The sequence below is a fragment of the Macrobrachium rosenbergii genome, chromosome 28 (genome assembly GCF_040412425.1).
Source record: "Macrobrachium rosenbergii isolate ZJJX-2024 chromosome 28, ASM4041242v1, whole genome shotgun sequence".
NCBI lineage: Eukaryota > Metazoa > Arthropoda > Malacostraca > Decapoda > Palaemonidae > Macrobrachium > Macrobrachium rosenbergii.
Genome location: NC_089768.1, coordinates 15,994,102 through 16,008,290, shown reverse-complemented (window position 1 = coordinate 16,008,290; position 14,189 = coordinate 15,994,102). Strand labels below are relative to the sequence as shown.

The following is a 14,189-nucleotide window of genomic DNA, read 5'->3' as shown; positions in this document are numbered from 1 at the left end:
ACCACTTCTGTAAAACTTCTCTGCACCGGTTCTAAATTTTGGCAAACTGTAGGTATCTTGAAAATAAAATATTTGTTGTTTGAAATAAACAGAACTCTCTTAACTTTGTGAGAACAAATTTATGTGGTAGCCTGGCTGCACTCAGTATTCTGGAGATTCAAGAATCCTCTTAGAACATTTCCATAATAATGTTGTTAAATCTTCTGATAGTAGGTTTTTTGCATCACTGAATTTTTATTTTTATTACTTGAGATTTTTGCTGTTATTCATTTCAGTAAAACAACTTTTTATACCATAAAAGTTTTATGATTTAAATTGGAAAACATATTTCATATTTTCAAAAGGTCTAATTCAGTTTATGCTTTTACAAACAGCACCTTATTCTTGTGCTGAGACATTCAGCCAAGGCAGTCAGATTACGTGTAGAATATCTGTTAAATCGAGTGAAGCGATGGTAAAATGATGTGTGAGACCGTCCAGGTTAGGAGAACCCACACCATGACTGCCGAGTGGTCTCTTGACTTAGCTCATCTTGAACGACACATGTACAAGTGAACCTTCAGCTGTCTTTATCTTCATTTGCTTTCCCTTGTTGCTTGTTGGTTGACTTACAGTTGATAGTGTGTTCTTGGCTGTGTCTTTTTGTGCTAAGTTATTAGTTACTGTTATCAACACGAAGTAAGCTTGCTTTCTGGTGTGTTAGGGAGAGATTAGTTTGCATGTAGTTGCAGCCTGTGTTGTTTGGCCAGCAGTGATTATTATTTTCTTTTTGTGCTATAGCTGCATTGTTTTAGCTTCTATATGTGTATTGCGTGTTTTTAGAATTTCCGTGTGTTGAATGTATTAGGTTTCCTTTGATATTTGTATGATACCGAGTTAACCTGTCTATTTGTAGACGTGAAAACAGTTAATTCAACTTAGAATACTACTTCTGTAATTGTGTTATAAGCATTTTATCTTAACTTGCATCATCATATCTCAGAGAAAATAAGGATAATAATTTCCAGGACCTTAAGAATAGCAAGTGAAAAAATTATCCACCCAAACTTGCCGAAAATTTGTGGAGTGATGACCAGCTTATGCTAGCAAAAGCAGAATGGGTACCAGACCCCAAGATTTATGAATTCTTTAACCTCAGAGCTTAAGAAATTATCCCAGCTAGCTTCACTGGTGCTATTCACATAGATGATTCTGTATCCAAAAGTACTTAGGTGATGGGCCTCATTCGTCTTTCTGGTTGACTCAGATAAGAGAGATTGATCGAGAAAGGTTCACTTTTAGCCCCTTAATCATCAACAGGATAATTGTACAACAACGACTTCCTCCTTAAGTTTCTTCAGTCACCATCGGGTACGGAATTCCTCGGTATTCATTAGTTGCCTTGATCACAGGAAGCAGTCTTATTCAGGAATAAATTCTAGACTTCGTTTATACACACACACACACACAGATACACATAAATATTTTTGTGTATGTGTATGTATATATATATATATATATATATATATATATATATATATATATATATATATATATATATATATATATATATATATATATATATATATATATATATATATATATATATATATATATTGTACAGTTTCCGGGGACCTTGCTGCAAGGTAATGCACATCATCATACAGGCTAAAACATCTCAAGAGAATCAAAGTACTATAATGTTAGATTTGAGTCTCAGGAAGCAAAATGTTCTCTAAAAAAGATCTGTTCAGGAATCTGTCATTTGTTTGCTAGTTAATTCTTAATGAACCTTGACAATTAGAGTGAAATAGAAATTTTATAGTTTCCTGAATGCAGTCAAATAGACATTGTCATATTATATCTTTTTCAGGTATAGAAGTTTTCTATTTTATTCAACTGTTCTTTAAGAGCCATTAAAGCATTATTTTGATTTTTCCTTGTTATTGAAAAAGGTAACAGGTAGTATTGATGGTGGTGATGATTTTACTTTTATCATTTAATAATTCCTCATTTGCTAAGCATTTTAAGTTCATAGTTGTTTGTTCTGAGCATTCTCAAGCTATTATTTGACACTTGATATGTAGCGATCGATCTTTTTTTTTTTTAAGCAAATTTTGGCATTTTTGTGTCACAAGGACGAAATTGGATATCTGAAAAAATACATCAGTGAGTAAGCATTGGGAATTATTTGATAATGTTTATTTTCAATCCTCTGACAAACTGAAAGTGTCTTTTAGAAAGTATTCTGTATTTATTTATATGCAGTTTATGCAATTTCATCCTTCTCCATGTCAACTTGGTACTTTCAGCTGAAATGAACTAAAACTTGTTCGTGTGGAATTCAAATCATTGCTGTAACCAGACATATGTATGCAATCAAGGCAGTCAGATTTAGCTCAGAGCTGAAAAGGGTCTCATATGGTGTTTATATGGAGAATGAGATCACTCATTGGTGGGACAACCCTTCTGTTTAACTCACGTTGCATTCCGCTATCATATTTCGCTTTGTTTACAGACGGGAAACAGCTACCGTCTCGTCTATTATCAGAATGATTTTCTCTCTCCTTTTGACCAGCCCTACTTGACTGACATCAGGTTTTTAATTCTTATTATGTCTAGTTTCTCATGTCTGATGTAACGTCTAACTTGGTATTAGTGCTTTCTAAGCGTAATAGTCCAAGTAAACTGATTTTTTTTATTGTTCATGCACATTCTTGAAGTACATATTCCTCTCACTTAGTTGCTGTGACTTGTATTTTCCATCCAAGTGTTGCTGCTTCTTCCCAACGCCTGAGGTTTGTCACAAGATTCAGGAGTGGCTTGACTTTACTGATCAAGAGATCAACAGTACGGCAGACATGTTAATGCCTGACATTCAGAGCTCGTCACCCATTCAAGTGCCGAGCAAACCCTCATCGTTCAGCTTTGCTGATCAGAAGACTAGTATTGTAGAATACTACTTGTTACGGTCGTCAATTTTCGACCTGGTATTATTCACATCAGATTCTGAAGTTTTGTCGCAAGTTTCTGTAGTGCATATTTTACCCAATCAGATGAGTGATAACAGGAAATAATGCATATAATTAACTCTTACATGCATATAATTAATTGACCCTTACATCCCCCCGCCTCAAGGAGCTCTAAATAGGTTTTAGACTCAGTTTAAATCGAAATCCCCTTCATAACAAGGTATTTCTTCTTTGGAAGTAGTTGTTGTTCAATTTTTCTTCATTGGTAAATTTTGTCTCGGTAAATAAGAAAAGTTATTATACCTGAGATCGGAATCCATATTTCAAGTTAAAATTGGGATTTGTGTTGGGAAAGTCAGCTACCTAATAGTTTTGGACCTGAGAGACTTTCATGTGATTTGGCTTTTAAATATTTCAAGAGAGAGACTACCACAATGATCAAGAAATGGTCAGAGTATTTGCGCTTGGATTCCAGGAATTTTGTCCAGTTTGTCAAGTCACACCATCCTAGTGAGGATGATTGGATTTTTGTAATGGTTGCAATCCCAGCAAGAAGGATAGTTGCACTTATGCCTCTCTCCAAGTTTGTTAGTGTTACTCCATTACAGCTGGGTAAGGTGTAAAAATTTTTTACGAACTCTTGATTATTAGTGGGGAATTGAACTTTATTACATTGTGTGTTATTGTCTCCAAATTTTCACAAACTGTTTTCTCTTTTTCAATCCTTGGTATTTAGAGGGTTGGACCACATACACTTGGGAGCCTCTCAAACCTCATTCACACAGGTGTTATTCAACAACTTTAACACCACTGTACTGACTATCCCACTCTTTAATGCTGTAAAAATTGAGTTAAGTCAATAAGTAATTTCAAACTATAGAACCATTTTAATATGCAAAAATAAATTACAAGACTTTTTAGACTATTCCTGGACTATATTTGTCAAATTCTTGTAAACACTGGTAGGGCTTAGTTGTGGCGTACATAGAAATAATTAAATGTAGTCAACAAACAAAAATTATACTATCTATGAACTGATGGTGTTGTCGCCTGTGCCTTGAGTTCCACCTGAATGCCTTAACATTCTAATTTGAACTCCTCCAAAGAGCTGATTTATATACATCATTTAATACATTACTGAAGACCAGGAGGTTGTAGAGGTTAAAACAATGAGTCAAATTTCTATGATGACGTTGTGTGGCAGCCAAAGCTGATCATAATTTCCAGTTCTCAAGATTGCCTCATCAATGCAGTCTATTTCAAAGTATGAGCAATGTTTTCACTGTCGGAACTTAGGCCAAAAAAATATTCTTTGGTGTAAGGAAAGTGAAATGGAAATTAGGTGTGCTGACAGTGGCATGGCTGAACATGGCATCTGCAGGAGAAGGGAAGGAAGCCAAAAAGTTCTAAACAAAGTCATTTGGACAGAGCTGATTCTTGCTCGAGTAATTGGAAAACTGAATTTGCAAATGGCAACAATATGAATGGCACGACAGAAGCAACAATTCATAAAAGAAGGCCCCTTAAATGGACATTGCTGCTGCTTTTCAAATTTGAAAGCACCATCAGTTGTCAGTATATCTCTCCCTTTGATGGCACGACCATTGTATCGTGGTCCTTTGTCAGCATTTGTTAACATACACACCATTTTTGACGTAAGACCAGTACGTGCTGATCCATTATCAGCTTTAACTAGCGCTTCTACCTTTCCAGACTGCAGGCCAGTGTTTGCTGGCCCCACGGTCACATTGGTTGGCGCATTTACAATAAGCTGTAGGTCCCGTTGCTAGGTAACCAATTGGTTCTTAGCCACGTAAAATAATTCTAATCCTTCGGGCCAGCCCTAGGAGAGCTGTTAATCAGCTCAGTGGTCTGGTTAAACTAAGATATACTTAACTTTTTACCCCTTCTGAGGTTGAGCCAGTTGGTAATTTTCAGCAGCATCAGCTGTGGATACTTCTTTGTGTGCCTCCTAGGAGGCAGGGACTGGTGGTGCTAACCTTTAAACACTTTTAATTCTGTAATCATCGTTAGACCTTTTACCACTCCAGAACGAGACCGAGTGCAGCTGAAAAAACTTCTGCTGCACCCTAACTACCTATCCCCGCAACCCCTTCCATGGGCAACCGCAAAACTGGATTGAGTTAGGTTACCTTCAAAACCACCTTCAAGCACCAGAGAATGCCAATAAGGGCTCTGTCTTCACATAGTAAAAGTCGTGTCTCAGAAGTTTTCAGAGAACTGTCACGCCGAAGGGTCTAAGTATGAAGATATTCTCTCAGTTTCATTTTTTCAACAGAATTGTCATGGTTGAGAGCTAAATAGTAGGAATATTTCCCCTATACAGTGCTGTATATTGCATTGCACCCGACAGTGACAGAGATCTCGTACATCCAGTGCCCAAAGAGGTGGGCATTTGCTGAGCCACTCAAAATATGATCCAGATATGAGAAATCTTTTGGTGTATTTAAATACAGTTACTGTGACATTCAACAGACACAATGTCATTCTTTCTCCTCCTAGTTTACAGGAATGTTCACATTTCAGGGAGTCATTAACAATTAACGAGCAGCTAATGCATCGTCATGCGTTGTACTTATCCGTTTTTACTATGGTATGCCCGTCTACTAGACTCGTAAAACCAACACGATCCATAGTACTACTGTATAGTCGTATCTGATACCTTTTCAAAAGAGATCAGGACTAGATGTTTTCAACGGAGCTTAGCGTAAGTAGGAAAGAATTATGGCAAGCTGTTGCATAAACGTCAAATCAGCTGAGTAGGATTATTCAGTCTGACAGAAAAGCTAGATTTAAGTCCTATTCGTCTTTTATGATCAGTTTTATGAACAGATTGTCGTCGTGTTTTAAAGAGAACCGTTATGTATTCTCTTATCAGCAAATACCTGACATTACACATTAATTTATCCCATAAGCATGTTAGTGTCCAGATCTCCGAAACCGCTAGCATAGTACTTAAAAAAACATTTAGATGAAAATTTGTCTTTTGAAATGAGGCCAATTTTTTCGGTTAATTTTGTTTTTGACGACAAGAATTATATTTATTTCTTACCGAGGACCTGCCTGGAATGACCCTGTGTTGAAGAATTTCACTTTAGAGTAATACCCGGATAAGAAGAAAGTGAGTTCACAAACATGCTTTGAAATACGAGGACCGGGCATTAGGACCAAGTAGAGGCTTCAGGCCTTCGGTGAACTCTTCTTTACTATCCCATATACACACATATCGTTTGTGACGTACCCTTATATTTATGAGGGAGTAAAGGTGAGGAAAAGACAAAATCAGGGACAGTGCATTGCTTTATCGTTCCTGCCTTTATAGGTACTATCTGATATTTTTATAGGTACTATCTTATATTTTTGTAATTACTACCTGATACTCTTATAGTTACTGCCTGATTACAAGGAAAAACTAAACTGCAACGCCAGCCTCGTTTGCACCTCTTAATCATCTGAAAATAGACATAAAATTATTACATACCAACAAATAAAATACAATATGAAGTAATGCAATATATATATATATATATATATATATATATATATATATATATATATATATATATATATATATATATATATATATATATATATATATATATATATATATATATTATGTATACATATCTTTTAAATGGTAACCATTTACTTGTGCATGTATGTACTTCACTATGCTACAATGTCCAGGTCACAAACCTTTCATACGCACATTGTAAATTGTCTAAAGGTGAAGAATGTCAGAGACTTTCATAAAATAAATATATTCTATATTAAAAAAGAAAATAGATATAACAGTCAAGTTGGTGTAGATGTTTTATACTTTATCGAAGTTAAACTTGCCATTTGAGCAATTTTTTTCAGAAATTCTTCTGTTAGCACAGAGGTAAACCCATTATGAAGCACTTTATAGACAAAAAGCTGCATAATTCTTTTAATGTAAATATTAGCAGATTTGCAAAACTGTAAACATAATACCAAAGGTAAAATTTATATATATATATATATATATATATATATATATATATATATATATATATATATATATATAATGCGACAATGCAGAACGAAAATGTTTCCTAATGCCTTCCAAAGATTGTTTAATTAAACGGAAAATTACTAAAACATTAAGTAGTTGCTTTAGACAATACTTTTGAAATGAGAATATTTTTCAAGATCAAATGGCTGACAAGTTTTAATTATACGTTTGTGTTTTTATCTTTCGAACCAAAAGTTACACATGTATTCATATCAGTGAACTTCAGTAACTGAGCCAAGTCAGTCCTCGGAAGGCTGACCATCAAGGGAGGCCAGTCGCTGTTGACAAGCTAAGCCCAGAGAACACATGTGGAGTTAGCAACCTCACTCCAAAAATAATTAATGGGAAAGTGGAATGTAGCCCCCTCTGGAGTTGACTCTACGATGGCAAAAGGTGTATATATATATATATATATATATATATATATATATATATATATATATATATATATATATATATATATATATATATGTATGTATGTATGTATATGTGTGTGTGTGTGTGTACTGTATGTATGCATAAATATTTTAAAATGATATCGAATTGCTTCCTATGTTTGTTTTACAGTGACTTATTTTATCTGATGTCACACCGCAGGTCTCTGGCTGCATGGGGCTCCTGGTGGTTCTTTGGCTGATCACCTGTTTTGCTGGCGTCACAAAGTAGTGGATAAGATTATTTTATGGCAACGTATTCCTTTAGACTCTCTCTGAGCTTGAACTTGATGGCTTCTTCATAGTTATTGATTTATTTTCAAGAAATATATTTTACATTTATGCTTAAAATGAGACGGACTCGCTACTCGCATGCTTTTCAAACTGCTTCCATTTGCTTTCTGACCTTACAATAAAACGCGACGACTGGTGTGAATGATCAGTGTTCCGTTTTCTTATCTCTCCGCGCATTGTCTAATGTAAACAATCATTGCAGCTAAGTGACGCCTCTTAACCTCTTAAACCTTGGTGATGATATTGATAATCGCATTAAGAAGAACGTGTATTTGAATTCCACATTCAATTCCAGAGCCTCGTAACATATTCTTCTAGTTGAGGTTGTCATATTCTAAGACATATTTTAGATTTTATGACGTCACGAAACAGACGTGATTGTCGACACAAATGGGTTGTAACATAACGACTGTGAATACAATGTTACTGATATTTTCGTTACGATACTATTAATGACCACAATTTCGCTGGTTCCTTTCTCATTGCTTTAAGAGACGCCTCTTCCTAGTCTCTCGAACCTCGGTGAGGATATTGATAACCGCATTAAGAAGAACGTGTATTTGAACTCCACATTCAATTCCAGAGCCTCGTAACATATTCTTCCAGTTGAGGTTGTCATATTCTAAGACATATTTTAGATTTTATGACGTCACGAAACGGACGTGCTTGTCGACACAAATGGGTTGTAACATAACGACTGTGAATACAATATTACTGATGTTTTCGTTACGATACTATTAATGGCCACAATTTCGCTGGTTCCTTTCTCATTGCTTCGACTCATTTTCTTGTTTACATACGAGTAGTGTCTTTCAGGCTTCGCTTAGCAAAAATTTTTAAATGAAGATTTTACACTTATTGACCTTCTCTTGCTCACTTATATGTACATAATCTCTGTATGTTTGCTTTGTCTATTATTTCTCAGATCTAACGACACACACACTCTCTCTCTTATTACAGATTATAATTATTATGAAAGCCTCTAGCATAGTTTAGACATGCTTAACGCAGACCTGAACAATAGTTCTACACACAATATTCTACTTGAAAGTTGGTTTAGATGTATATTAAATCACACCAGTGCTAATAATTAGAATTTATATTCCCATTTAGTTACGACTATGTGTATTGTGTTTGTCTATGAATATGGTAGTGATGCATGTGTGTATGCGTGCGCGTGTGCATGTATGTACGTCTCTTCTCGACGATCACGGCACCAAATCTGAAACGGATTCCACCCTCTTACAGATCCTTGGCTGTCGCTCTACCTGTGGCTGCTATTGCCATACCAAAGCTCATCTTCTTTCTCTTCTTCTGACCTCGGTCATGGCCCCTTCCAGCCGTGCACACACAGAAAACACGCGGACAAAGAAACAGAGAGACAGACTTTTATCGAGAACTTTCGGTAAAAAGACTTGACGCACACACGGCGGGATGCTCGTCGAGTGGGACTGCCATGACAACCACGGCGACACCTTCCCTCCTTTCGACTTTTATAAGTTTTTTTTTTATATTCATCAGTCGCACATTTCCTTTTATTTATTTATTTATTTAATTTATTACAGTCTTGTATCGTCTTGAAGAGATGTTTGTTATTGTTATATTTGTAATTTCATGTGTATGTTGTTGTAAAAAAAAGAATGTTACTTTCTGTCTTTTGCTAATAAAGAATACTGTTACTGTAAACATTGTCGTATTTTGTTTCGCTTCCTTCTTTTGACTTGACAACACTTGTGGTGAGCTGAAATATAATCAGTGGAAACTACTCTATGGCAACTACAGGTTTCCCTAGATCCTCTCTAAGCGTGCGCGCCCTAGACCGTGGTGTTACGGTCGTTTGTTTAGAAGAGGCGATCACGTTGCATGGAAATCATGACCAGTGGTGCTCGTTGTTGCCATCCATGCCAGCTTCCCCTAACTTCCGACTGAAGATCGATATCGTAATGTCATAGCGGAAGACTCAAATAGGTAAGCATCAACTCCAGGTAAGGACGAATCTAGCCACATTTGTTTTAGGCCTATCACCCTCTGCTTCGAGATCATTATCCATTCTCTCCCCGTTTCCGCTTCCCATTATGTATATTACACATTTCTTTCCCGAGATTATTTGCTTTCCATTTTTGTCTCTCGGTCTTGGACTACGATATATCATTAAATTATCCGTTTCGTCAGCCTCCTTACTAATCGCAGTTCGGTGAGTAGATTTACTTCAAATTCCACTGACAGCTCCATTCTAGCATTGCCATTTTATACCCTATTGCAGACAACATGAAAGTTGACTCCTCTGTATTAAAAAAAATTTATGAATGAAAATTATATCTGCACAGTTATGTGCTTTCAGCAGTTCAAAATAAGTAAAGAAAGAAATGTTACCACACAATAGATAATCTGTGCAAACAAAGAGGATTCGTCTGTATCCAGATCAATTCTTTTGTCAAAACTATCTACAATTACATCTGGGACCGACGTTAAAAGGCAAGCAAAGTGTAACAATCTTTCAAAATTATCTAAGGAGATATTATTTCCAGTTGAGAGGTCAGTTAGTGTTTTGATCTTATTGATGGTGTATGGTTAGGATTTCCCCTTTAGCTGGAGGATTAAGTAATTATTGTACTTGCAGCTTTTAGGATTAGGTATTTGAGACGTTAATAAGTACTTCTCAATGAGCGAAACAACACAATTCCGAATTCCTAACTGTGGTTCAGAGATTAGAAGTCACATTGCCTGAAATAACAAATCGTAGGCTTCCTAGTTCCCATATATATATATATATATATATATATATATATATATATATATATATATATATATATATATATATATATATATTGCTTATTTCTGCAGAAAGGGGTGGAGGTAACGTATGAGGTGAGCAAAGAAAAATAAGTAATAGTATGTGAGGGACATTGTGCTTTCCTCATTTTCATTTCTGTATCACCTTGCTCAGACTCGAGAAGCAGTTCCCATTGGAGAGGAGATCCTATCTTCCCTTTCACCGACATGACACAAAATGATGAAAATACTTCAAATTCATGAACTTGAACATTGTTTTATTTCGTGCCTAGTTTTCGCTTGTTCCCAGGTCTCCTAGCACTCGCCACTCTTAGATGAGGCAGCTCGAATATATATCTACCTCAGTCAGATTGGACACGTGATACAACTTATACAGTACGGTGACAAGAATCCTTTTTCGCTGTACCCCATCACCTATAACGTTCACATATCTGAAACAACTGAATCCTCTGATTACTTCAATCATAGATAAGCCTATTTTTTGCCATTTATCAATAACTGACAAAAAATATATATACTTTCTTCACCTTGACTACTTTTACCTTCGTATAAAAAGTTTACTGAATTTTGTTAAGACTTTCATTGTGGTCGTTCTGAGAAGCTAATAGTTTATAGTCGTTTAATGTGCTTTTAAAAAGCTGTCTTTTTATATAACTGGTCATTAAAATAGTTTATGGTTAATGAAAATATTATAATTCCTGAAAACCTCTGTAATTATCAGTCAGAAACGCGCCTGTCTAGTTACAATTTGATATTCGAACATCAGAGTTTGAAGGAAAACAGATGAGGAAAAACAGAGGTATCTATTTCAGCAGCCTTACCCCAAGAAACTGGTCTTTTTGAACATGTTTATTTTTTTGTCTCATTTATCTAATCAGCAGTGAGCAATGCAGTATAATCATGATATTCAATTTAGCAGAACGATCATATACTGTATGATTTCAACCAAATGTCTAATGTCCAAGACGGTAAGAGAGGAATATTGCTGAACACGATATAGCTCCTTTTTAATTTTTTTTGTTTTTGTTTTGTCTATTGAAGTTTTGCTTCCTTTAAGAGTTAATTCTATTGCTGCTTTTTATTTTTTTGTCTATTAAAGTTTTACTTCCTTGAAGAGGTCATTCTATTGCTACTTTTACGTCCAAGTATTGCCACTTTCGTCCTTGATTTTTACTTGTTTTCACCGAGCACCTAAAAAAATAAAGAAGAAGAAACACGCACTTCGCTCAAGCGTTGTCCATTTGGTTACTTTGGTATATGGAAATCTGTTGTTAAAGATTTTTTGTTATGCAAACCTTGGTCATTTCTCAAGCTCCATTACTGACTGACGTGCCCAAGATGAGGTCCTTTCTGCAATGGAGAGCAACAGAAAAAGGTAGGTTACCAGGTATAAATATTAAAAAGTTCCTTTTTCCAAAATAGGCTACAGAAGTTGTGCAAAATGACCTCCTACGTGTTTTTAGAAGATACGAAATCAGAATTGTTCAGCCCAGTGTAACTAGGCCCTTTTCCCTCCAGTATAATAAAGTGCATTGTAACCATAGACGTTGGTGAAGGATTTTTTTGCGTTGTGTGTATTTTGTTTATTTCAATGTTAGAACTGGAGCCAGCTGGAAATCTCGGTAAGCCACAATTGCACAGTTTCTGTATTTTTATTTGAAACCTATAGGCCCACCGTTGGTAAAATTGTACTTTAGCCCATTATTGCATTTCGGATTGAAAAATATAATTTTCATATGTTGTAATGTGTACTTTGGCCGTTTCCGATATTCGTTTCATTAGCAATAAATACCCTAGTTATAGAGAGAGTGGACAGCACCCTTAGGTATATCATACAATTTGGGGGACCTCGGTGGGAAAGCAGGATCTGTTTAAGATGGAGGAAAACACCAAACAAAATGCAAGGATCGATTTAACCTAACTTATTCTAGGGGCTGCGTCCTTTCCCAGCCTGGAAGGGTGAAACCCTCCCCGCCCCTACCTAACCTAACCCAATAAGCCACATCCTTACCTAGTAATGGTTTGAAATAAATTACCAAATCTTTTTCTGGTGAAAGTTATCTACGTTGAAAAATGCTAATAAAACTAGTATGTGAATTGGAAACTTTTTCATGTCACATTCATCAAGGAAACTTCCAAAAGCCTGGTGGCATTGGGCAACATTATGGATGCTGGTGCGCACTCCCTACATGACTTAAAGTATGAAATCTCACGATCAGAGGCAAAGTCCTGCCGTTAGACTGACAGAGCAAATGTCTACATCACCAAGAAGTTGGGGATTCCTACACTCCACACTTGTACTGCTAGTGCATATGAATGCTTAATAGTTTCTCAATGAATCTCAGTGAGTTTTCAACTAAATAAATTCCTAATTTTTTATTTGTTGTATTTTATTTTTGCACACTTTAGTGATTAATTCTCAGATCACATGATGGAGAGGGACCACCTTGCCTAGGATGTCTATTATGTTAGGACTGCCACTGATCATGAGCTTAGTTATGGTAGATCTATTATTTATACTGCTGTACAATATTAAGTAGGTAGGGATTTTGAACCTTTTGTTATCCTTATAAGGATTTACTTAAGACAACGTCTCCGATTGGAGTTATTACCAAAGAGCTGGAGTGGTTTGGCCTTTGGGGGGAGGGAAGAAATTTTGTACTTAAAGAATTACACCACAACACCGCGACTAATATTCAAACATGTTTTACAATATTTAAGAATTGTTAAACAATTGAGCTAACCTTACAGATATGTGGAAGCTTTTTATTTGAATTAGGTCCTGCTCAAATTGTAGCCTACACTGATGGACTAATCAGTGACAGTAAGAGAACTGGAGCTAATAGTGCCTTGTACTCGAATACCCTTGATGTCAGTGAGTTGGATTCTATAAATATGGTTGTAAGATACATTGCCCTTGAATATAAAGGTCCCTCCTTCAGTCAAGCATTTAATCCCAATATCTTCATGCAGAAGTGCCGTAAGATAAAATGCTTGTCCATCAAGCAATATCTTAAGTTATAAAGGCTAAGGTTGGTCATTAAGTAGTTTTTTAGCAAGACAAACATAAACATCACGAACGCTCTACTAGGACTTGGTACTAATCTGAGTTCCCTCACGTGTGTATGAAACGAGGAAGCAGATGAAGTAGCCTTACAGGGAACTTAAATATTGAAGTACAGTTAATCAGGAACTTTCATATTGAAGTACAGCAGAGTTCAGAGGGAATACTCTCAGATCGCTCTATGCAACAAGAAATCGACGGAACATTATCTTGAGGCGATAGATAGTGAAGTTTTCAACGAGATAACGAGGATAACGAGCTCACTCAGTATAGTGATCAGTATGACATTATCATCTCAGTTGTTAGCATTACTATTCTAGCAGGGACAAGATAAGTGGTCATTTACCCGAGTGCAGACGTAACTTACAAACAGCTATCCTTTACCCGTGAAGAAATAGATTTGCATTAACAAATGGATTAAGAAGTTGTGTATTAACAATTTTAGACTACCTCCCTTTCTGGTATGTTTAGAGACGAAAAATTTCGACTTTTATCGTAAAACATTTGTCACTCTTAATGATTAGATAGGCCCGATTACTATATCGATTTTCAAGTGATATACCTTCTCCTGCATCATGAGAAAGTTACAATAATGA

The 14,189-nt window shown here is 35.9% G+C and overlaps 2 protein-coding genes across 3 annotated transcripts in view; both read left to right on the top strand.

Moving 5' to 3' along the window:
* LOC136854076 (sphingomyelin phosphodiesterase-like) overlaps positions 1-9,422 on the top strand; it is a 46,294-nt gene extending 36,872 nt beyond the window's left edge. The window contains 1 exon segment of the mRNA XM_067130208.1: positions 7,606-9,422. Within this exon segment, the coding sequence (XP_066986309.1) occupies positions 7,606-7,645 (40 nt within the window). The 3' untranslated portion in view covers positions 7,646-9,422.
* A 2,308-nt stretch (positions 9,423-11,730) lies between these two features.
* Positions 11,731-14,189, top strand: part of LOC136854075 (transcription factor cwo-like) — a 220,957-nt gene continuing 218,498 nt past the window's right edge. Inside the window, exon 1 of one of the 2 annotated variants that reach the window (XM_067130206.1) lies at positions 11,731-11,904. In XM_067130206.1, the coding sequence (XP_066986307.1) occupies positions 11,885-11,904 (20 nt within the window). In that variant the 5' untranslated portion in view covers positions 11,731-11,884. The remainder of the gene's footprint in view (positions 11,905-14,189) is intronic. The other variant, XM_067130205.1, reaches the window with a different exon arrangement.